This window comes from Miscanthus floridulus, chromosome 8, assembly GCF_019320115.1.
Source record: "Miscanthus floridulus cultivar M001 chromosome 8, ASM1932011v1, whole genome shotgun sequence".
Lineage (NCBI taxonomy): Eukaryota > Viridiplantae > Streptophyta > Magnoliopsida > Poales > Poaceae > Miscanthus > Miscanthus floridulus.
In genome coordinates, this window is record NC_089587.1 from 223,937,545 (window position 1) to 223,961,727 (window position 24,183).

General features: G+C 47.8%; 6 protein-coding genes across 8 annotated transcripts; 3 read left to right on the forward strand and 3 right to left on the reverse strand.

The window, feature by feature from the left end:
- Positions 1–384: 384 nt before the first annotated feature.
- LOC136475142 (3',5'-bisphosphate nucleotidase AHL-like) lies at positions 385–3,320 on the forward strand. Its single transcript, XM_066472696.1, has 4 exons — positions 385–1,028; positions 1,610–2,294; positions 2,533–2,899; positions 2,977–3,320. The coding sequence occupies exons 1-3, from the start codon at positions 671–673 to the stop codon at positions 2,834–2,836; spliced, it is 1,347 nt and encodes a 448-aa protein (XP_066328793.1). The 5' UTR covers positions 385–670; the 3' UTR covers positions 2,837–2,899; positions 2,977–3,320.
- A 150-nt stretch (positions 3,321–3,470) lies between these two features.
- LOC136475143 (F-box/kelch-repeat protein At1g67480-like) lies at positions 3,471–4,911 on the reverse strand. Its single transcript, XM_066472697.1, has one exon. The coding sequence runs from the start codon at positions 4,788–4,790 to the stop codon at positions 3,612–3,614; it is 1,179 nt and encodes a 392-aa protein (XP_066328794.1). The 5' UTR covers positions 4,791–4,911; the 3' UTR covers positions 3,471–3,611.
- A 485-nt stretch (positions 4,912–5,396) lies between these two features.
- On the forward strand, positions 5,397–9,090 carry LOC136470711 (protein CHUP1, chloroplastic-like). Its single transcript, XM_066468459.1, has 8 exons — positions 5,397–5,477; positions 6,018–6,212; positions 6,297–6,386; positions 6,531–6,654; positions 6,907–7,990; positions 8,144–8,309; positions 8,401–8,568; positions 8,658–9,090. Exons 1-8 carry the CDS (start codon positions 5,397–5,399, stop codon positions 8,982–8,984), a joined length of 2,235 nt encoding a protein of 744 aa, XP_066324556.1. The 3' UTR covers positions 8,985–9,090.
- A 1,855-nt stretch (positions 9,091–10,945) lies between these two features.
- LOC136478316 (transcription factor SPATULA-like) lies at positions 10,946–14,640 on the forward strand. 3 transcript variants are annotated; one of them, XM_066476718.1, is made up of 8 exons: positions 10,946–11,526; positions 11,679–11,774; positions 11,881–11,946; positions 12,063–12,128; positions 13,153–13,476; positions 13,564–13,633; positions 13,729–13,870; positions 14,358–14,640. In XM_066476718.1, exons 1-8 carry the CDS (start codon positions 11,458–11,460, stop codon positions 14,404–14,406), a joined length of 882 nt encoding a protein of 293 aa, XP_066332815.1. In that variant the 5' UTR covers positions 10,946–11,457; the 3' UTR covers positions 14,407–14,640. The 3 variants fall into 3 exon arrangements, with proteins under 3 accessions (XP_066332815.1, XP_066332816.1, XP_066332817.1); XM_066476719.1 differs by having other exon boundaries at positions 10,948–11,526; positions 14,365–14,640; XM_066476720.1 differs by lacking the exon at positions 10,946–11,526 and having other exon boundaries at positions 11,683–11,778.
- Positions 14,641–15,411: 771 nt separating this feature from the next.
- LOC136478317 (proliferating cell nuclear antigen) lies at positions 15,412–17,686 on the reverse strand. Its single transcript, XM_066476722.1, has 4 exons — positions 17,235–17,686; positions 16,987–17,139; positions 16,804–16,901; positions 15,412–15,893 (listed from the first exon to the last, which is right to left on the reverse strand). Exons 1-4 carry the CDS (start codon positions 17,551–17,553, stop codon positions 15,672–15,674), a joined length of 792 nt encoding a protein of 263 aa, XP_066332819.1. The 5' UTR covers positions 17,554–17,686; the 3' UTR covers positions 15,412–15,671.
- A 4,081-nt stretch (positions 17,687–21,767) lies between these two features.
- On the reverse strand, positions 21,768–22,940 carry LOC136478318 (auxin-responsive protein IAA9-like). Its single transcript, XM_066476723.1, has 3 exons — positions 22,354–22,940; positions 22,126–22,237; positions 21,768–22,034 (listed from the first exon to the last, which is right to left on the reverse strand). The coding sequence occupies exons 1-3, from the start codon at positions 22,799–22,801 to the stop codon at positions 21,992–21,994; spliced, it is 603 nt and encodes a 200-aa protein (XP_066332820.1). The 5' UTR covers positions 22,802–22,940; the 3' UTR covers positions 21,768–21,991.
- Between the last annotated feature and the right edge of the window lie 1,243 nt (positions 22,941–24,183).

Here is a 24,183-nt window from a genome sequence, read left to right on the forward strand (position 1 = left end):
CAGTACTCCACGAGATGAATTTATTAAGTCTAATTAATCTGTCATTAGCACATGTTACTGTAGCACTACATTGCCAAATCATGAACTAATTAGGCTTAAAAGAATCGTCTCATAAATTAGTCGTAAACTGTGCAATTAGTTTCATAATTAATCTATATTTAATATTTCATACATATGTCCAACCTCCGATAAAACAGCAACTAAATGCTACAAGGAGAAGCCAAACATCCCTTAGTTTTTAGTCCCTCGACTGAATTTACTACTAATATAATGCAGAAATTTACTGCGCTTGCTTGAATATCTATCTCATCGCACTGACGCGCCGTATCGTAAATCCATCGACGTTGGTGTGGGGAAGCGAAGCGAGTGGGAACATGGCAAAAGACAAAAAGGATGATGACGCGGGCGAGGGGCCCTGCGCTTGCAGTCCTGCACCCGCACCCGCGCTGCTTCGCAATCGTGGCCGTGGGCGCCGGCGGCGGCTAACAAAAGCGGCCGGGAGGTGGGCACGCACCGACCGAAGCATCCCGGGACACCGACAGATTCCCGCTAGTATTTAGATCGGCCCATCCGCCCATACCTCCGGACGACGACGAGGAGGAGGGACGGAGGGAGGGCCGGCGAGGCGAGGCCTAATCCGGTCGGACCGGCGAACTCCCCCGACCTCGCCATGGGCAGCCTCCGCGTCGCCGGCTTGGGGTGGGCCGCCGCCGCCTCGCCGGAATGGGGCGTGCGCCGCAGCCGCCGCTGCTGCCGCGGGGTGCCGCTGGCCCGCCCCCGCGCGGCGGCGGCCTCCCTCGGCGCAGGGCAGCTCCGGGTGGGGACGGAGCACGGGTGGCTCTGGGACTGCCGCGGCGGCGGAGCGAGGGATTACGCCAGGGAGATGGAGGTGGCGGTGCGTGTCGTGCAGGTGGCCTGCACGCTGTGCCAGCGCGTGCAGGACTCGCTTCTCCGCCCCGGCCCCGACGCTGCCGCCGGCGGCGGCCGCGTCCACGCCAAGCTCGACCTCTCCCCCGTCACCGTCGCTGGTTCGTATTGTTCTGCTGCCCTTCCATCAGTTCCCTTTTCCTTCCACGTGCTCACCCGGTCACCCTCTTCGTCGCGCGATTAGCAATGAGGATTAGGTCAACAAGGATTGCGCTGCAGTAGAAAATTGCAGGCAACGGATGTAGGATGAGTACCTGGGAGTCTCAATTCTCAATAATAAATAAATACCAGTAGAACGTGGGAAGTTCCAGGATTCTCAGTCAATTACCAACATACTTAGTTTATCATTATATGTGTTGGTTTGCATCATCATTTGGCTGAAACACGATTTTCCAATGTTTAATGAGCACAATTAGATATACTGTATTTGCACTTGGACTGGTTGATCAGTTACAGCACTAGCTTATGAACTGCAATCTAGTTGCTTGGTTGGATCATTAGAGTGAGATAGAATCATTGCTCCAGGATACCCAGGAGTAACTCATACATAAAACTAATGCTGCACAGCTAGTCGCTTACTTGCTCTATGTGTTTAGGAAATCTACACCTGATAGGCTAATATCTGGGTGCAGTGTTTTATGCCCTTGTAATTTGAAATTTTTGTTTTCCTACTTTATGGCAGATTGGGGTGTTCAAGCGACAGTAAGCTGGCTGCTTTCCAGTTTCTTTCATGATGAGAACATATCTATCGTTGCCGAAGAAGATGATGAGACACTGTCTAGTAGCGATGGTGCAACTTTGCTTGAATCTGTTGTTGAGGCTGTCAATGGCTGTCTTGTTGAAGCTCGAAACTATGGGCTGAGATCCCCTGAGAAAGAGCTCGGAGCTCATGATGTTATTCAAGCCATACGGAAATGCAGCTCAACTGGAGGCCCGAAAGGAAGATTTTGGGTGCTTGATCCTGTCGATGGCACCCTTGGTTTTGTGAGAGGGGACCAATATGCTATTGCTCTAGCCTTGATTGAAGATGGAGAAGTTATACTTGGTGTTCTTGGGTGCCCAAATTATCCAATGAAGAAAGAGTGGCTCAACTATCATCAAAAGTACTACAGGTTGATGTCTAAGGTTGCTCCTCCTCCACTGGGATCCTGGCATAAGGGTTGTGTGATGTACGCCCAGAAAGGTTGTGGGCAAGCTTGGATGCAGCCACTGGTCCATGACTTCGGTAAGCTAAATTGGCACCACCCAAGGGAGATTCAAGTATCATCCATCAGTGATCCAATCTCAGCTACGTTCTGTGAACCAGTTGAGAAAGCCAACTCAAGCCATTCCTTCACAGCAGGACTTGCTCAAAGTGTAGGACTAAGGTCAGTTCTTTCTTTCATTTCTGTCTGACCTTGCTGATATCATTTCATTAGCATGAAAAATTCATTCATACATTTGTATATGGCATCCATTAGTCAACATCTGGTTTTTGTTGAATAGTACACTGCTTTTTCATCTCAAATTTAGTGCAATATTGTCCAAAATGTGACTCTTGTACAGTTGCTCAACTTGTTCTTTTGATTGTACTGTTTTATTCACATCGTTTTGCTTTGTTTCCAGGAATCAACCTCTGCGCGTGTACAGCATGGTGAAATATGCTGCAATAGCACGAGGTGATGCTGAGATCTTCATGAAATTTGCAAGAGCTGGATACAAAGAGAAGATATGGGATCATGCTGCAGGGGTGGTTATCATTCAGGAGGCTGGTGGAGTGGTCACAGATGCTGGAGGCCGCCCATTGGACTTCTCAAGGGGTGTTTACCTGGAAGGTTTGGATAGAGGCATAATAGCTTGTTCCAGAGCATTGCTTCATCGTAGAATTTTAGATGCTGTTGATGCGAGTTGGAACTCATCAACACTATGATCCAGAGTCCAGACAATAAGATCTTTGGAGAGAATGGCCTCGTGTTGGTCATAGCATGCTAAGGTTAGTTTTACAAATAACTGTTTCATCCTTAGATCCAATCTTTTTTCTTTTGCCTTACATTCTGATATCTCATACAGGTAACTTGGGGAATTGGTTTAAGTATTCATTGTGGTGCTGTTGTGACTTGTGACTATGAGGTGAAACAGTGCAGCATCTAGGGTAGTAATAGCTTGTCTGCTCATATAAACAAGAAGTTGTCTCGAGGTTGACAAATTGTTGGGCCATATGTAATTTTGTATAGGTGTCTGTTGATGAAAAGCATGTGCGCATGCTTTTTTTTTGTTTACTAATTGATCTGTTTCTTTTCAACTTATGCCTGTCAATCGTCAGGCATATTGGTTAAGACAGTGTAGCACCATTTGCTGACAATCATAATGTTAGAACCTTCAACTGATTCATCAAATGAGTTATTGTCCGCCAGTTTTCTTTCATCTACCATGTTAACACTTTCAGTTTTCGCTTTATTAAATGCTTTCCTGCATATGAATTACCAGTCCATTTCAGGTCAGAAAGAACTAAAGAAGACAGTCCACATTTTCTCATGCAGATTGTGTTGTATGGATCAAACAGATTCACCACATGAGCACAACTATATACCAGATAAATAGCAAGTCTGTAGATGAGACACAATGCATGATGCTATGATAAAAAAAGTTCAGAACCGTGATGCATATGCTGTGATTGGATTGGAGGACTGAGACTGTAAATGTGATTAGCTGGAGAGCTGCACCGAGCAGCACTGGCTGAAGAGCTCCTTGCCGCCGTCCTCGGCGTCCTCCTGACTCGTCTCGGGCCGGAAGCTGCTCCACGCCGGCACCAGACCTGGCGCAGCTCTGGTGTCGAAGCTGTGCACCAGCGAGACTGTTCTGAAGCTATCATCGCCCGACGGCACCTGGTACCCGGCGAGGAAGTAGAGCTGCGTGCCGACGACGGCCATGGTGAGGTAGAGCCGCTGGGCTGAAGACGGGAGGCTGGCGAGCAGCGACAGGTCGGGCAGGGCGGAGTGGTCCAAGATGCTCCAGATGTTGAGCTCGCCGTCGTAGACCTCGACGTGGCCCTTCCAGCTGTTGAGACAGTCGCCGGAGCTGAACAGCCTGTTGGCCACCGCCACGATCTGGTTCGGGGGCACGTCGAGCTGCCACATCCCCGGGAGGATCTCCCACGTGCCCCTCGCGCAGTGGAACACCTCGGCCGAGCTCCGCTCCAGCGCCGACGACTGCAGCACGGTGGCTCCCGGCGGCAGGAGGGTGGCGTCGCTGGCCGTCAGCGTGCTCTCCGCGAAGCCCCCCACGACGTGGAAGCTGCCCTGCCACGTCACGCCGACGCACTTGTAGCGCAGCGTGCTCATGTCCGGGAGCGCCGACCACTGCCCCTTCTCCGCGTCGTACACCTCGGCCGCCGCCGTGCCCCGGGCGCCGGACAGCGAGCACTGCCCGCCGGCCACGCAGATCCTGCCCCGGCACGGCGCGCACGCGAAGTCGAATCGCGGGACCAGGAGCGGCGCGCAGTGGTGCCACTCGCCCCGGCGGGCGTCGTACCGCAGCACGTCTGCCCTCACGCCGACGTCGGTGTCGTGGTACTCGCCGGCCTCGGCACCACGCTCCCTCCGGCAGAGCCGGCCGCCGATGATGTACACGGATTCGCCCAGCGCCGCCACGGCGAACCCCTTCAGTATGTGGCCGTCAGGGACGCCCGGGAGCGCGCCCACGCGGCGCCACGTGTTGGCGCCAGGTTCGTAGCACTCGAGGCTGTTGGAGCTGCCGAGCGCAAAGCACACGTATATCCTGACGCTGCCATCGCCGCCGCCGGCAACATTGCCACTGCTGCCGCTGCTGCTTCCGGTGCTGGAGAAGGACGGCGAGGCGGCGACGTCGCAGTACAAGGAGCCCATGGCTCTAAACCAGGTACGAGCTGGTATCTATGCCTTCTCTTGTAATGCTCATCAAGTGGTTACCATTGCGATTAGTGTAGCTGGGTTAGCCGGGGGAGTTTGCAAAGGTGCAGGCAAGTGCCTATTTATACAGGTTTGCAGTGTGGCAACTCCGTTGTGCAATTTGCCATGTGGCTTCTGGTGGACGGAGTGATCGATGCGAGGCATTGTAAGGAGCTTATTGGAAACTCCGGCCGCTCCGTGGAATTTGTCGAGCATCTAGAGCTTGTCTTCTTGCTTGCATGAACAGCGTCTGTAAGCCCGTCTATTTGTACCCATGCATAGGTTCTACCAATGTGAGGACAGATTCAGATGTTCCATAGCGAAATGTCCTTGCAACTGCAAACCAATTGTAGTGGTTCTTTTTATAAAAATACTAGTAACAAAGAGGCATGCAATTTAGTAAGAACATTATGAGCGACCAAGGTGATAGTAGGTCTTGACCGAGAGGCCACCACCAAATTACTGGCATGGTCTATTTTGAACTTTATGTTATAATTTAGGCATTTCTGGTTAGTCCAGAGCCCACAGACTCATCTAAACTCAAAGCCTCAGAGGCTGCGGTCAATGGCCACGGTGTGCAAGGACAGCTTGAACAAAATACAGGACGATACTCAGTTTCTAGCAAGCATTGATGCGTTTCCTTCGGTTCTTGTCCTTATTTTAGATTGTTGTTTACTTTAAGACAGACCCTTATTTTAGCTAACTCCTGCCACTAATAATAAGCCTTTCTCCATTTTCTATTGCTCTGTTCCTGTCTCAATAAGTCCTTGCCGTTCTCCATCAGTTTCTTTGGTCCCTCCATACTCCTTCCTCTCTTCTTGCATATATCCTTGCACATTGCCCTTGTTGTGATGGGGCCATCCAATTTCTCTGAGACTCCCCCCTTTGTTTGCCATCCACATCATTCAACAGCACAACCATCACACAGGATGATTCTGCCTCTCAGAATCAGATAATTCTTCGTCTTCTTTGTTGTGATTGTGCCACAAGGCCCCAAGGGATGTAGGTTGCATTGATCCAATGAGAAGTGGGTGAGAGTGACAAGGATGGCGCCAATCATCCTTCACCGTGCATTGTCATTCTCTAACCCGACGCTTCATCGCCGTGATGTGTCACCGTTACAGGTCCCGATTATGGGAATTGGATTGTACTGGCGAAAAAATAATCTGAATTAAAATTTTACAGGACGCCTCGGCTGTGTCCAACAGACCTGAAGGCCTGGCATTATTGACGACAATTGCTGAGGGCACTGACTGCTGCAATCCTAGTCCTCCATTGCCAAACCACTCGGCGTTGGAGAAAAGTCTCACCAGCAAGATCCTCCGGCTGAGAGAGGTTCTGGATCTGCCATGTCAAAGTTCATGGGACGTATTGGATCAGGTTCATGCCAAAACTTGACATCATTTCCCATTTCGGCAGACATCATGATGGGCGTATACAAATTGTTCTCCACACTTAACGCAGTTGCTTCTGGATACCCTGGGGGTTCTGAAGATTGCATATCCCAAATGTTTATTAGGTCTATCAGGAAATCATACATCTTCTGTACGGGAGGTCTGTCATCTGAATTGAATCCCTTTATCTGTACCCTACTTGCAAAACGTCTCCTGGACACATGTTCATAAAAAAATGCTATCCCTTTTCTCCATGCTGTGTTAAATAAGTCTGATCCATCATCTGCTACTGAAAAACAAACAGGGTCTTGTTCACCTCCATAGGGTCCTCATGTTGGTCCAGGATTGCCACTCAAAAAACAAGCAATTTCCTAGCTCAGGCTCTGAGAAGCAAACAATCATAGGAAGCGAGAGCTTAGATCATGTAGGTATGCAGTTTGTCTTGCCCATGTTGATACTTAGCTGTCTTGCCCTGTTCGTTTGGGCTTGTTTGGATGATAAGTCATGGCTGAAAGTACCGTTGACTGATTTGGTGTGAGAAAAATATTGTTCATTGGCTGAAAAAGTATGGCTTATAAGCCAAACAAGCCCAAACGAACAGGCGCAGAAAGCTTATGCCATCATACTGAACTGTCGCCGTCCGTCGAGTTCATTACTCGCTGTTTAAACTGGAATTGTAGGTGAGCGTGTCATTGAGATGATTGATCAGGTGACTCCAGTGGTGAAAGAAATGTTCAGTTTCATGGAAAGCTCCAGTTCTGCAACGGCAGCATCTGCATCATCAGCTTGGCCTGAGGATCTCCCAGAAAGAAGGAGCCTCCCTCCTGTTCTCTGTCGCACTAGATCTCCGGCGCATCGCGGAAGTGCCAGCCATCGTCCATCAGACGGTGACGAGGTTGCGATGCCTCGCCAAGACGGCACAGCGAGGCACATAGGACATTGCAAAGTTCGGACACCGGCGCCTGGGCTGGAGGAGGATGGGCAAACCAGCAGCAGCAGGCATGAACCACCGTCAACTCCTAGTCCTACTGTTGACCCTTTACTGCTGCAGTCGACGCCGTCGTCGGTGTCCCCACATCTGCTGTCGGCGCCGCCACCGTTCCCCATGCCCGTTGTTGGCTTGCCCATGCTTCTGCAATCCTGGGAGGCAATGCAAGATGGCCACGCCGCCGCAGCAGTTGTGCAACCTACAGTCGTCGCACAGCCTTCTGAGGCAGCGCCGACGACGGCACCGAGAGACACCATGCCCGTCAGCACCAGCATGGAAGGCTCTACGAGCTCTGCATCACTTGAAGCTGGTCAGCCATCCATGGATTCACCTTCACCCAATGGGAGTACGCAGCCATTAGTGCAGGACAGCAATGCCATTGTGCCAAACGTGCCGCCGCCACTACCGGCGCACAGAGACAGATTTCAAGAGGTGCCGTCTACGGACGAAGCCGGGCGGGCAGTGCCAGACGCACCACCTCCGCCGCCGTCTGTAGTGCAAGGGGCACCGCCAGCCGCCAAAGTTAAGTCAGCGCCGCCGCCGCCCCCTGGAAGCATCTCCGCAGCGGTGCGCGCTAAGAGAGCTGCGACCAAGCTGAAACGATCGTCGCAGATGGGCAGCCTGTACAGACGCCTGCGTGACAGAGTGGAAGGCTCTGGCAGCACGCACGGGGGCAAGAGACGGCAGAACGGCAAGAGGCTCCGGACGGCGGGCGCGCCCAAGAGCGACGCCGGCGGCCAGAACATGGCAGATGCATTGGCCGAGATGACCAAGAGGTAGTTCTGCATGCGCTTGCGTGGAAAGGAAACGCTGCCATTATCAGCCATGGAGCAGTATAGTTCATTTCCTTCGTTCCTTGGTGACGATGAAATGAAAGTAAACATTTTTTATGCTAATAAAATCCTGTATGTCGAAATTGAAACTGAAAGATCGGCGTACTTCCGGCAAATCGAAGAGGACGCCAAGAAGCACGCGGCCGCGATCCTGGAGGTGAAGGACGACATCGGCTCGTTCCAGTCCAAGGACATGGCCGAGCTGGTGAGGTTCCATCAGCACGTCGAGCAGCAGCTGGTGTCCCTGACCGACGAGACACAGGTTAGTTTCCCCTGGAGCTCAGCCATCAGCCGTGCTTCGGCGAAGCCTTAAGCCTTTCTGACGCGCCGTCGAACTGCATGCCGCATTGCAGGTGCTGGCCAGGTTCAAGGGCTTCCCTTCCAAGAAGCTGGAGGCGTTGAGGACGGCGGCCGCGCTCTACTCCAAGCTGGACGGCGCCGCCTCGAGGCTCAAATGCTGGAAGCTCACCGCTGGCCCCGTCTCGCCGCAGCTCGACAGAGTCGAGAGCTACTTCAACAAGGTCCGTGCACTGCTGCACTGGCCAGTGGCCACTGGAGAATGCCTGGTGGTACGAACGCTGCTCATGCGTGCGAGTGCGACTCCGTGCAGGTCAAAGAGGAGGAGACGAAGCGGCTGCAGTCCCACGGCGTCCACTTCGACTTCAGCGTGCTGGTCCGGATCAAGGAGGGCATGGTGGACCTGTCATCCGCCTGCATGGAGCTCGCCTTGAAGGAGAGCCAGGACGCCAGAGAGACGACGACTACGACGACGACGCGTGCGCAGTGGGCAAGCAGCCACGGCGATGGGGCGTCGAGGATGCTGTGGCGGGTGTTCCAGCTAGCCTTCCGGGTGTACAGCTTCGCCGGAGGTCAGGACGAACGGGCGGACAGGCTGACGAGCATCCTGGCGCACGAGATCGAGGCGCGGCGCCTGTAAACCTTCACGTGCGACGTGTACGTACTTCGGTGTGTACACGCGAGAAAGAGTACGTGTCATGTTATGTGCAGTCACAGAGCCTCTTCGCTCGGAGAAATTTGGATGGTTTGAAGAAATGCGGGAGGAATCTATAAGAGAAAAACATGATTTTGAAAGAAAAAAAAACAGATTAAGCTAAGTTTAAAGACACGCGAATGAAGCCATACTATACACCCACTCCGTCTCCAAGAGATACAGTTCTTTGTCTCGGTCAAGTCACACTATTTTAAGTTTAAATAAATTTTATCCAAATCCAGTCATGATTCCCAATTGATAGTTCCAACTCATAAATTAAGAGATAGTTTCTATATTTGTTAAAATCATATAGACATTACACCTAGAAACCATATTTCTCAATTAATAGTTTCTTCAGAATAATTTTTTTTATCCAACCACGTGTCTTCTCTTTCTGCCGTCTAACTATCATATCTCTTTATATCTTAGTTCCTTTTCAGACATATAGTTTCTCGTCTAAGAAACTATTTTCTCAACTCTTTGTTTAGTTTCAATGCCACGCCACTATTTTGCTTAGTTTTACTAGAGCTGAGACTTGGGACGGGCCAAGCTATGCAGCATATTCGTTTGGTCGTAAACGATCGTAGATTATAAGTCAGAACAGTATTTTTCTCTCACCAAATCAACCAGTAATAATAATCCACGATCATTTCAGCCGAAACGAACAGGCGATGGTCTCTTGTCACGGCCCAAGAACAGCACGATCCAAAATCTCATGCCGTGTCGTGTCGTGCCTATGATTAGCATGATGGGTTGTATGGCCATCCCGAAATATTTGTAGCTCTATTTAGGTCGCAGCCCATGAAAATTGCACGTAAATACATCTGCAACACTACAATACAATTATTACTCCTAATTATAGTACCTCTCATCGAATTCTTCAATGGGTTATGAAAATCATGCAAACTTTCATAAAAATGGTACCTACAAAATATATGCTTTGTATGTCATGAGCAGACTGAAAAATAAAGGGAAGATATTTGAGGATCGTGTTTGGATTAGTACAGCACAAAGGCGTGACAGCATGTCATGAACTGTGTTTGGATCAAAGCAAAGACTGTGTTATACTGACATAGCCGGATGTGCCTCCCGTGTTTAGAGGTCCAAGTGACACGAAACATACAGCCACAGCTCTCACCTCTAGTTGGCATCATAATTAATGAACATAAATATCACCTAGTTTTTTTGTTAGGACTACCTTAGATATAGCCAAAAAAAATATATACATGCTTATTTAATGTCATATAAATATTTTTGTTTTTCTAGTCGAAAATAAAATGGGGAAAACAGATTGATTTAATACTTGTAAAATAGCGTGGTCCTACTTTCTATGACGAAGATAGTACATGGAGTATCTTGCAATTGTATGGAATCATAGATTATTTACTGTCGTCTGGTTTAACTAATTTGGTGTGTGAGAAAAATTACGTTCCTGATATAATCTACCGTCATTTACGGCATGCGTGTATATTGCGATAATGGTTGAGAATAAGTATTTGGCACTGTAGCACTTTCGTTTGTATTTGATAATTATTGTCCAATCATGGCCTAACTAGGCTCAAAAGATTCGTCTCGTAATTTACAATCAAACTATGTAATTAATTATTTTTTTATCTACATTTAATACTCCATGCATGTATCAAAGATTTGATGTGATGGAGAGAGAATGAAAAAACTTAAAATCTTAATCAGGCCTATATAAACATTCCAGGAGTAGCACTGTTGTAGGCTGTCGTAGTAAACAGTAAGCTGGTACTGCGAGCACTGTTCCGAGTGACAGGGCGTACTGTTTGGTCTTTGGTGCTGGGGTGGGAGTACTGTGGGAGGTGAACACTGAACTGGGCACGCCACGCCATTAAAGGCGGGCATAAATGTAGGGCATGTAGCAGCAGCGCCGAGCGAACCGTCCCGTCGCCAACGATAAATGCACCCGCCGGATGCGATGCCACGGACGACGACGCGGCCGGAGGAGAGGGAGGACCGCGACCGAGGCCCGCCGGCAGCAACGGCAACCGATCGAAAGGCTGGCTGGCCGCTGGCCCTTTCAACAAGTCTCAAAAGCTCTGCGCTCCGCTGGCAGCTTTCTCGGGGCGGAGAAAAGCCGAAACAGACAAACGGACTGCAGGAGAGAGAGATAGAGAGAGGGTCAGGGAGAAGAGAAGGCGAGAGAGAGAGAAAGCTGAGGCGCGCAGGCGCTGTCGCTGGTGAGGACATGCTCACGGCAGCGAGGCATGGGCTCAAACCATAGGCGTGTCAGGGACGGAGGAGAGCGGCGACCACTCTTTGTCTCGGTCCTCGCGTGCTCCTGGGCTGGCTCCTCGTGCTAGAAACCCTCGCTGTTGCGGGTGTTTAGTTGCAACTGCAAGCATTGCTGCTGTGGAGTGGCGGCGGTGGAAGTGGAATCGCAGCCGGTGCCGCGATGGACGCGCAGCAGCAGCTGGATTTGGTCATGCGTCACCAGAGCATGGCCACCGTCTGCGAGAGCGAGGTGGCGTGGCTGTCTCCTTCTCCCTCCCCGCGCGTCCCAAGATTCCACCTTTTCGCTTCTTCTCCTTCATCATCTTCTTGTTCTGATTGGTGTGTTGGTCGCTGCCCCGGGTTTTGCTCGGTTGGGTTGTTTGGTGGTGGTGGTTGTTGCAGGACGCGCTGGGGTCGTCGGAGTCTGATCCCGCGAGGCCGGCGCGCCCGCGCGGCAAGAGGAGCCGCGCTGCCGAGGTGCACAACCTCTCCGAGAAGGTGGGTGCGTGACCGGTCCTTGTCTCTCCTAGCTCCTTTCCGCCGTTGGACTGGACCGTTTGGTAGGTGAGAACTTATGTCCTGACCGCCGATGAGACTGGTGCAGAGGAGGAGGAGCAGGATCAACGAGAAGATGAAGGCGCTGCAGACCCTCGTACCCAACTCGAGCAAGGTCGGCTCCCCTCCTTTCCTGTCATATTGTTTGGTTCTTGCGGTTTCTGCGTTTCCCCTGGAACTTGGGAGCTAATCTTGCTTCTGCTGCTTTTGGCGAATGTTTCGCAAGTGCAGACGGACAAGGCCTCCATGCTTGATGATGCCATTGAGTACCTGAAGCAGCTTCAGCTCCAGGTGCAGGTGACCAAACTGACACCACACTGCTTGTTTGCTACTTGCTAGTACTACTACTAATTACCTACAATTTGGGATATGCTGGACTGCCTGGTAGTAAGCAACACATATGAATAGACTATATGTAGCTGGTAGGCTCGCTAAATGATTAAGGGCCTGTTTGGTTCGTCTAGTAGCTACTAAATTTAGTAGCTTTTAGTCATTTCAGTAACTTTTTAACCAAAAGCTATGACTAAAAGCTACTAAAAGGGCTTTAGTCCTCTCTAGTAACTCTGGAGTTACTAAAAGTGACTAAACTGTTTAGTAGCTATTAAAGTTTAGTAGCTCGAACCAAACACCCCCTAATAATAGTTGATATGGCCATATTCGATGTCAAGTAGCTGATGTTCTGCGAAACGGTCAAAGTGTGTGAACGAATGAAGTTAGATTGACAAGGCAATATCAGGATGTGAAGTAGCTGAATGTTCTGCAAAACAATCAAACTGTGAAAGCATGAAGTTAGATGCTCGTGACAAAAACAAGTTTGGGAGAAATTGCGGTGCCACTATATTGTAGATTTAGCTGATCTTACACCGAAGTGAATTGCCTAAAAATTATCAAATTCCTCTTACACGTGTATGAGAATGAATCATGCAACAGATTAATGCCAAAATTACTTAAAAAGTGCCAAAATGATGGCTCCTTTGAAAGAAAAACATTTTACAATTGCTTACGGTCTGCTTAGCAACTAGAGTCAGTAATTAGGAGGTAATATTTAACTCTAAAAAGGTATCAGGAGGTATAAGTTTCTAAGAGATGCTTTAAAGTTCTATATCCGATGTTGGAGTATGTACACTGTGGTGGCTGGGATGAATCACAATGCTCGGTTCCTATCCTAAAAGAGAAATAGAGAACACAACATTTAGCCGTCTTTGTTTTGTGTATTGTTATATACTACTAGCTCCGAAATGTTTTATCCATTCCAGTTATGATTAATGTATTCCTCATTTATGCAGCCCAATATCAGCTTGTTTGCTATTTCTTTTTACAGATGTTATCTATGAGGAATGGCCTGTATCTGCCCCCAGGAAACTTGTCAGGAGCACCTGAGGCTCTGGCACCCTCAGAAATGTGTGCTGCACTTAACCAAAGTGGTGCCAGGGCATCAAATTCTGGCGCTGTTGTACTACCTGGAAACCAAATTCCTGTAGCTCGTATTTTATTTGATCCACCAAATCATGACCAACGGCACGAAAACCCACTTGTATTGCAAAGTGTCCCTAGTAGTTCAACCGCTGTAGAGCCTCAGTTCCTTCGAGAGCCAGCGCATGCACAGCCCAGCCTTCAATCCTTTCAGCTGGCTCTACCTCCTGAGGTAATCCTTTTGTTGTCTAGAATCTGTAACCCAAATAGGTAGTAACACCTCTTTTTTCTTTCACTTGTTTATTGCTCATCTATATAGATGATCTTCAAGGAGGACATGATGTTAGAGCATCGGCTAACTTCAGCTCAAGAAACCACATCTTTACCAGGTTAGAGATTGTACAGTTTGAACAGCCATAGTTGGCAATTCGATAAGTATGTTTGACTTCTTACCGATTTTAACCTTAATCTACTCCTTCAATAGGACATGAGGCCAAGCCTGGTAGGCAGGAAGCACGCATGGTGAATTCTGATCTTTTTGATAGAGGTTCGCTCGGGAAAGAAAGAGCACAGGACTTGATGCCAAAAAACACTGAAAGTGTACTGTTTATGCCGTACTTGCATAGGTAAGCTTCTTTTTTACGCATAAACGGGGTGGGTAAATTGTCTCTTTTTAAGATGAAAGGGATCATTTGAAAAATAAAATGCTAGTGATAGCTTCCCTTGTGATTTTAAACATTTTGTGAAATCAGCAGTGAACGATGATTATCTCTGCCCCATTCAGATTATTCGTTGTGGTTACAATAGCTTCGGCTTCTTTTGCCCCGAGGTTTTATAATGTACTTCTGAGAAAAGTATTGCATACCCCAATTTGAAGAGCTCTTATGAGCTTAAGTTCCACTTAGTGGTCTTGGTTCTGATGATGATGTGATTTTCTACATTCATCATGTGATTGGTTTACTTAGGTTTTGTTAAATTATTACAAAAAAGGCCATCGTACAGGTATATAGCATCCTTTTGGTTCCTCTGATCAATTATACATTATTCCTCTAGAAATCTGGTGCCGCTAGATTAGCTCACACATGTTCCTGTTCGCTTTCTGATCATGGTCAGCTTGCAGAGCGGCGACGCAGAGGGAAGTCTGAGGGCAGGATCAAACTAACTACAAGATGGGTCGCCCTGAAAGATTTTTCCCATTGGGATGCTTCGTTTTGGCAAGACCAAGGCAAAGAGTAGGAACTATAGGAGCAAGTTCACACGATCGCCATTTGATCTGAATGTTAGCAGCTGAATTAGATTGTAGTCTGGTAAACAATCTTGTAAAAAGAGAGTATGCATGAATTTCGGCCACTGTGACCTCATTCAGTGGTAATTGGGTGGATGTATTGCAAGGCTATCTGCTGATCTCTCCCACTTCTGTAATGCTATCTGAGGTTATGGATATACGCAATGCTTTCGGCAGTTTCAGTTAAGAAACCTGGAGGTTTGCAACGGCACAGGCACAACCTGATGCAGTTAAGAAACCTAGGGCCATGTTTAGATTGCAAAAAATTTCAACCCGATAAATAGTAGCATTTTCGTCTTATTTGATAAATATTGTCCGATCGTGGACCAACTAAGCTCAAAAGATTCATCTCGTGATTTCGAACTAAACTGTACAATTAGTTATTTTTTTTTACCTACATTTAATGTTCCATGCAAGCGGCTAAAAATTGATGTGATGGAGAGAGAGTGAAAAAACTTGAAATTTGGAGGTGATCTAAACAAGGCCCTAATCTGCATGATTTGTGTTGTTCTGTCTCTGAACCTGGATGCAGCCAGTATGCTGCTCTTTTATCCGTCTCAGTTTAGCCCCTCTAGCGCTTTCTTTTACTACTCTGAAGTCTTAAACTGCTTCTATTAGTTCTTATCCTGTGCAGCTCACAACAGCAATATTAAAACTCTCGATCCGCAGTGACTAACAGCCCCAAGGTATTTTGGCATAAGATCTCACGAAACCTCCGAACCCCTACCCATTCGTAGCTCCGTAAAATAAGCCAACCACAGACATGTGCTTTAAATGTTTTTCCCCCCCTTTCGCTGCGGCCGAAGCCACAGATAAAGAGCTGAGTCCTTGAGACTCGAACTCTCCCGAAGGGGGAGGTACTGAGACAACAACAGCAATATCATGCTCTCCCAACAAAGAATTTCATGCCTGAGTAGCGATGGGCAGATAGAAGCCACATGAACAAAGCATAAGCCTGCTAATCTAATAGGCTCACTGTAAATCCATGGATTCACAGAGCAGTCACAAATAGACAAGTAGCTAAAGCAGTCTGTCCTAGATAACACATAACATCCCTTTTTGCTTGCAAACACTAGCTAAGCAAACCATGGTTGGAAGACAAGGAAAAGTAGGCAACACGAGCATTATGTCATTACAAGCCATCAGGGCTTCATCTCCTCATCCTCCTCGATCTTGGGGGCCAGGTAAAATCTAATGTAACCCATCTCAGCGATCTTGTACTCGACCACCACTGGTAGCTCAGACGACAGGCTGATAGTCACTTGTTCAGACAGTGAAGATGCCTTGGTGAAGGAGTTCATGTACCTCAGGGCAAAGGTCAGGGAAACCGGCTCTTGCATCTCTATAATGGTAGCCTCTTCTGGCTGCATTCAACAAAACAGTATCCATTAGCCAGGGCAGTCGTCTTTCATATGCTACTGTATTTTTTGAATTGATACAATGCAGTATAAATTAATCCATTGAGAACATCTCACTAATGTTGCAATGTTTTGTTGAAGTTACAAGTACATTAGCACAGGTACTGAAGAGATTTTTCTTATGGTACCAACAGCAGTTAGCATCATAAACAACTTCTAGGCTTGATTAACAAAATATGCAAGGCAGATAATAAAAATCAATAACAGGACAAAACCTAATTCAAGCAGTGCTATCAATTCCAATTGAATCAACCAAATGAAGTGTCATGCTTGCTTTCCAAATTGTCATCTTATGCAATAGACAAATTACCAGATAGCTGGTGTTTTAGGACATCAAATTGCAGGGACAGAGCCAGAAACAGACAAAAGGAGGTGCTAAGTTACAAAAGCTGAAAATTTAAATAGATTTCAACCAGATCTATATTGAAGATAGCCACTGGTTGCTTGACAGCTCGAGTAAGGTGATAACACACTGTCTCAATGTACTCAACTCTCACTTACGTGCTAACGGTTGATTTTGTGAGCCGGACTGGTGAACCAATTGTACAAACTGAACCAGTGCACATACCACAGAACCATAATAACAACCTAGAATAGGCTAAAGATAATTAAAGAATCAAAGAACAATACAAATACACCATTCAAACTTAACTGCTAATTTGGTAGCTACAAGCAAATAGGCTTAGCAACCTTCGTGAATGACTATTAATGGAGTACATTTGCTAACCACTGTATATAGTAAAATCTAAAAAATCGAAGCTCACTTGCATTTCAGGCAACAGGCACACCAAAATTCAGAGAATGGAAATTGTCCCGATTTGAGGTAACAGCTGGGTTATGAGTTATGACAAGCTACCTTGTCAATAGTTTGGTTCTGCCTGCAAACAATGTTTGCACTCCCAATTTCTCCAGAGGTGGAGAACTTCACGCCCTCCTTAGTCACCGAGATAACGACTGCGACAAGAAAACGGCAACTGCTCAATCAACAAAGACTAAACAATCCACGACAGTAAAATCAACACGAAAAACTCTTATGTACCAGTGTCCCCGATGCTGCTAAGGTCCTTGCAGATCCTCATAAACTCAGCAGAAGGCATGCGGACGATGGCCTGGTACTCGGAATCTGGGATTCCGAGGTGCTCACTGTCGATGTCCATAAGCTTCATCTCAAAATCAGCAATCTTATCTTGCTCTGTTCATTGCCACACGGGAACCACGACGGTCAGGGTCAAAATAACAACCAGATAAGGCAAAAGAAAAAAAAACAGAGAAGGAACGGCCGCTCACTGGGCGACTCGAACATAAAGGTGACGGTGTCAGAGCCGTCATCGGCCTTGATGGTGATGATGTCGTCGTTGCCGGCGCAGCGGAGCATCTTGGCCATGTTGTTGAGGTTCATGCCCATGGAGAGGTTGCGGTCGCAGCGGTAGTGCTCGAAGCCCTCGGCGCGGAGGAGCAGCGCGACGAGCGCGACGTGGCTCGAGTCCATGGCCTGGAGCGAGAACCCGGTCCCGGAGCAGTCGAAGTTGGCGTCGGTGACCAGCTCGCGGATCGCCTCCAGGACCTTCTTGAGGAGGCTCCCCTGCACCAGCCGTAGCTCCAACATCGTGGTGGCGGTCTCCTCGTCGGCGGCCCGGCGGCGGAGGGGGGGAGGGGAGATCGGGTAAACCCTAGCTGGGATCTGGACGGGACCAAGGGGTTTTGGGAGGGGCGAGTGGCGGCGAGAGAGAGGAGAGGAGAACGGGGGGGAATTAATAGGGACGCGTTTGGGGACGCGGAGCGGAAAAGGGTGGGAGAAATTTGGGAAACCGCCGCTGCCGCGAAATATTTTCCCGCCCGGCCGCTCCTTGCCCCGGAAGATTCACCTGACAGGTGGGGGCCTCGTCTAGATTGGTGTTAGGAATCAGTATTTGGTACTGTAGCACTTTCGTTTGCATTTGATAATTATTATTCAATTATAACCTAACTAGGCTCAAAAGATTCGTCTCGTAATTTACAATCAAACTGTATAATTAGTTATTTTTTTATCTACATTTAATACTCATGTGTCAAAAGATTTAATATGATAGAGAGAATGTGAAAAAACTTACAATCTAAACAAGGCCGGGGTCTCGCTCCGTGGTTCAGAATCGGCCCCATCTGTCGGTAGGAAACACGGGTGGCGGTGGCTGGTTTGGGAAAGGGCGGGGATCCGTGAGCTGAGGCGGGAGATGCAATTGCTTTCCCGGCATTTCCCGCCATCTCTGCTGCGCGCACTAGCTCGTGCCTTCCCTCCAGGCAATTTGAGTGTTTCAAACTTTGAATGCGAACTTTGAGAAGCAATACGGTGCGGAGGAAATAATAACAAAATTTTATGTGGACGGGTTTTAGATAATAGAATTTGTAAAAAAAATATAAGTTAATATCTTTACAGAACCACGATTGATCGAATTCGAAATACTAAGCCTATATTTTATAATTTATTTAAAATACATTTCTGTGCTCTCGCGGTCACCAAATCAATTCATTGATCTCGATCCTCGTCTACTCTGTTTTACTGAATCCTGATTGTCTACGTTAGGTAGTCCCTGTATGTCTCTATCTCAACACATAAAACGTTTTAAGAGAAATAGTTCACCGGCAGATCTATAAGACCGGCAGATTACTGCAATCCGACTCTAGAAAAGAAATTGAAAGGAGAAAAATCTAAAAAAATCTTCGGTACAAATTACTTTTTCAGAGTCGAGGTGCATCACGACGCTTCTTAGGGCCCCTTTGGATCATAGGATAGGAAATATATAGGAATAGAAAAACCTTAAAATCCAGATATCATACTTCTCTATTCCTATGAGAATTCGAAACAAAGGAAGATGAAAAGAAGGCCTTTGGCAAGAGTATAGGTGAAACAGAGGAATGGAACACAGGAACTATACCCGTTGTGCATTCAAAGCAACAGCTAGCCTTTGCAAGTGCCAACACATGAAAAAATTCATGAAGTCTGAGCTCATGTTTTTAATCCTATGGAATGGAGCTATAGGCCCCCTTCGCTTCTCTTATAATCTATACTTTTCATTTTGTTTGTTTCAGTCGGAACAATATTTTTCTCTTACAACAAATCAGCTGGAGCAATGTTTCGGCTTGTTTTTTCAGCGAAGCGAACGGAGCCATAGGACTCAATCCTATGAAACACTTCATTTGCTTTTCCTATGAACCAAAGGCCAAGAAAGGAAAAAATCCTTAGGAAATCCAATCCTACAAAATTCATTTGCCCATCCTATGAACCAAAGGGGCCCTTAATGGTCTACAAATAAATTGATTTGGTTTCTTTATTCGGAGTTGGAATGTCTCGCGACATTGGCCCAAACGAAGTAAGACAGCAAGTCCCTTAGGTGTACGTGCATGCGCATGTCCAAAGTTTTTTGCTTTGGATATGAGTTCACATCGGGACTAGAAATTCGGCATGACCAAAACTAACACTATGATTCTCTGCCGTTCTATCTCTACCTCTTCTCAACACCTAAAATGTTTTGAGATAAATCATCCACCAACAGAACCAAGACCGATAGACCTAAGCGAGCGCAAAAAAAACTATGATGGAAAGACCGAAGATTGCCTGATAGAACCACGAGAAGACTCTGCACGCAAAAAAAAACACTATCACCAGGGTCAGAAAATTCAAAATAATATTTAATCATGTAAGTAGACACCGTAATATGACTTATATTGGGCACAATGGTTTTTGATCTATCAATAAAAAACATGCTTTTATTCCTATCAATTGTATAATGAAAACACATCTTGAAACTTGTAGTTCAAAACTAAACATCAAGATGCAATCATGAAGAGCAAAAACCAATGCAAATTAGATTATAGTGCACTAAAAAGTCATGTAATTTGAGGTGGCATAGGTCCAAAAAACCGTCATGTATCGGTTCAAGTTACTCTAAGATGGAGGGAAAAACTTCATCAAAAGGTCATAGACGAATAGAGTAATTCTTTAAATTTTCATTAACTTCTTGTTGGTCCCATACCTATAATATCAACATCTTGTTGGTCCCATACCTATAACATTCGTAGCATTTTAGATTCGTACCTAATTTGATGGACTAACATGATTGCTACACACAAAAAATCCTAAAAAGCTTGATCATTTACACACATCCTTGCAAAAAAAAAACTCGATTTTCTCTTATTTTAGACCTGATTGTTTACCAGGTGCAATGCACGGATATTACCCTAGTATCTTAAAAAGGATGCTAACCGCTAAGTCAAACGATATTCCATTTGAACAGTGTATATAAAAAACATATTAATATTTTACTAAATCAAATAACTAACATTAGATTTGTTATGGAATATATTTCTTATAATATCGCTATCTGACTTCATAAATGTTAAATGTATATTTAAATACTTTTTATAGTACAATTTGACACAGTCAAATATAGAAGTGAACTAATTATTGTGAGTTTGAGTCGTAGCTTACCTAACATTAGAGTTAGTGCGAGTCTTGTATTTTTCTGAATTTATTTCAAAAACTAATGGTGCTACCCTTTTAGTGAAAGGCAACATGCCATCAACAACATTACAACAATGTTTGTGTGACATTGTCAACATCGAGACCCGCCGAGCCTAATATTTTCAAATGTGTTCATAAAAATAGGGTGTAGTCAATCTCAAGATTTGTCAAACCTATCTTTCGGATGTGCTAATAAGTGTAGGGTATATGTGTATGTATATATGCAAGCTGTTTTGTGTTCATATTGTGTTTAAAAAAGAACCAATATGTGTTTTACTGTGTTTGAAAGAAGAAATAAACTATTTTTTGAAACGGAGGAAGGCTTTTTCTTTTTGAGAAGGTGAGACGGAGGATTTTTTTTTTAGAAGCACACGGTCGGAGTTTGGACTACAAGCTGAAATTCACACCACCTGACCTCGAACTCGAAGCGAACGTAACCCAAACGGGCCCATACGTGTGCTTTTAATCAGTTGAGGTGGGCTGCACCGATAATCGAGGGAAGCACACGAAGGGGAGGCCCATTAGGCCATTAGGCAATCAGGCGGATGTATGTATGCAGGCATGCAGCGCAGCGAGGTCAGGTGCACGGCCCTTGGGATAAAACATATTTTCTGCTATAACACGATGTCGTTTCCCAATGGGAAAAACTGTGAAATTCTTGTATATTTCATGTGAAATTAATGCGTTCCCGAGGGATCTTATAGTTTTTTTATAAATATATAAACAACAGATAGCCAATGTTCCTTTTTTTCCAAAACAAAAGATGTACATTGTTCGTGTACCTCTCCGCCCTTCAGCAGCTGTTGATGGGAAAACGTCGGTGGAATCGTCAAGCACAACAGCATTTCCACCATTTTTGTCAAACCGAGAATCAACAGTTAACCGTTGCTTTACGTATAAAAAAAACGGTTAACCGTCGCTTACATAAAGACATAAACTCTTTAGTTCCATAGAGATAAATGGTTTGTTCGCTGGTTGGTTTCTGGATTGATAAGTGCTGGTTTATTGTGAGAGAAAAATATCGTTGACTGTCTGATAAGCCCTGGGGGAGAGAGAGATAGAGGTGCTGGATTGTGCATGAACTCTTTTTTTTTTTACATAAAGGCATAAACTCTTTAATTGATTGCACGCTTCTATATATAGAGAGAGAGATAAACGGTCTATTCGCTGGTTGATTTCTGGGTTGATAAGCTCGGCTGATACTGGTTTGTTGTGAAAGAAAAACACCATTTGCTGCCTGATAAGCCATAGCTGTAACCTGCAAGCGATCAGGCTGAAAGAGAGGAAGAATAAATTAATGAATATGTATTATAGTAGTTTGCGATCAGTTGCAGCATAAACTGCGCAAAACACAAAGGCAAGTCCAAGAGAAACATTCTCACAGACAAGACCAGAAAACATGTTCGATAGTATTGTTACAAGAGGTAACCCAAGTTACCCAACTAGTGCCTTGACTCTTAACACAAGTGCTTTTCAAAAACAAAAACAAAAAAAAAACTTATACTCCAATTAAGAACATGTACATCAGTGCGCGGCCAGGCTTCAGTCATCCCAGTATCTTGAGCCGCTTGACGGACCTTGCAAAATCACTGCAAGAAAAACATCGCAGGGCGACGTCAGCAACAATCCGGAAGGATAAGATGAACTCCACATGTATGCATTGGTCGTAGCGAAACTTACTCCCATGGCACATCTCCGACCAGCATCCAGTCCCCTTCTCCATCCTCGTAGGTGACCACCACGCCCACATGGCTGGTAGTGGTGGTGGTGGAGCTGCTGATTTCCTTGTCGTCTGCAACACCATGGCAATAATTTGAGGATCAGATCATCAGAATCGGTAGGTTGTTGGATTGGATGATTGTAGCTCCCCTGAATTTTGATTGACCAACAACGAACACTGGTACCTACCTTGGTCGCCGGTGGTGGTCGGGAACATGCGGGCGAGCGTGGCGAGGAGCTCGTCGTAGGAGGCGTGGAGCGACAGGTCCACCTTCCTGCCGATGGCGTCGCCTTCCTTCTTCACCTTCACGTACTTGGCGCCGCCGACACCGACACCGTCGCACGCTCTGCTGCGCGCGGAGCTCACCGGTGGCCACCCGACCAGCGGCCTCTTGCTGCCACCGTTCCTCCCGCCGCACGACGAGCCGTCATCGAAGAGCGGCAGCGTCGTCGTCGCCGCTGCCTCCTGGAACGCTTCCGCGAACCCTCTCTTCCCGGCGCGCGCAGCACAAGGGTGGTGGTGGTCCGACGAGGTGCTGCTCAGCTCGTCGGCCGCGGCGAGGTGGTGGCCATGGTCGATCGTCATGGGAATGGGGTGGTGCGCGCTCGGCGGCGCCAGCCCGAGCTCCAGCTCCATGCCGTAACGCTGCTGGCTGCTGCTGATGTCTTTCTTACTGGCAAAGATGCGAGCTTTCGATGCTCTCTCTGTTTGCTGAACCGCGACTGGAGAGGAGAGGCTTGGAATTCCGGTGAGATGGCTGGCAGTCGTGGTGGGCAGGGAGGACTGGAGGAGAAGCAGATGCTCCTCGCATATATTGGGCGGGTGGAGAGACGTGCGGTGCTTGACAGCGGGAGGCGACGAGGAGGAAAGTGGAAAGGAATCGATGGAGTGCAGTGCAGGACTGCAGGGGGCAGCTTGTCGGGGTTCAGGGGACCCAAAAGGCGGCCAATCTGTCTGCCTGCCTCCCTGTCCGTCAGTGCCTGCCCTAGTGAGCGATCGACGTGGCGACGTGGCTGTGGCTGTCCAGACTCCAAAGTCCCGTGCTTTGCTTTGATCTCTTTGTTGCCTACCGACAGGACCCTCCAGTTCCGTGCGCGCTTTACTGGTAATCCACTGCACCGGGCCCCCGGTGGCTTTTTGCTGTGTGCCGGAGTGCAACAGTCTAGTGACAGCCTGAGGGTGATGGGTTGGGCGGTGTCAACTGCTGCTGTAACACACGCGACTCGTGTCCGCCGTCGAATTCAGGTCGGTGCATGCATGCATCGTTCAGTTACGTGCCGCAGGAGATCTGCCCGTCGGCGAGATGACATGCGGAGCAGTAGCGGAACTCGAACGCTGCAGCGATCGTCCTCTTTGCCGGCCGGCCGTTAGAATAGCGGTCGTCGAGATGGGCCGCCTCGTACGTGCACGGCGACGGTGCGCACTGGCACTGGCAGTGCGTGGCGGCAGGTCACGAGCGAGCTTGCAGACGAACGAACGTGGGAGCCGGCCGCGGTCGGCGACTCGGAAGGGGTGCGGGGAGTGCAGCACAGCACAGCACATGCGTGCCGCCCGTTGGTGGGTGCCTGCGTGCCCAGCGTTGCCTGCGAGCCCGTGGCGCGTGCGCGGCCGCGCGCGAGGGCTCAATTGGCCCTGTTCGCTTGAACTATTATTGCTACGAGTTCATCAGGTCAAAGCCTGGGTCCGTGGCTGCGGGCTGGCTGTCCGTGGAACCGCGGCCACGACCCACGGTGCTGGTGACCTGGTGCCCTCCCGCTCCCGCGTCCGCCCGTTTCCGACGCGCTTTTTGCCTGCCCCTCGTCTCCTGCGTGCATGCGTGCAACACGCTACGAATGCGCAATGGCTGGGAGTGGCAGGGGACACGCACAGTGTCCTGCTCGGTCCGCCGCGACCACGAGACCGTCGCGCGCCCTGCAGGTCCGCGGCTCCGCGCGCGGACTCTGGGAACTCCGATCCGGGGCAGACGCCGACCGAGACAGACACGTGCCGACCGCCCCGAGACCCAGAGACTTGAGATC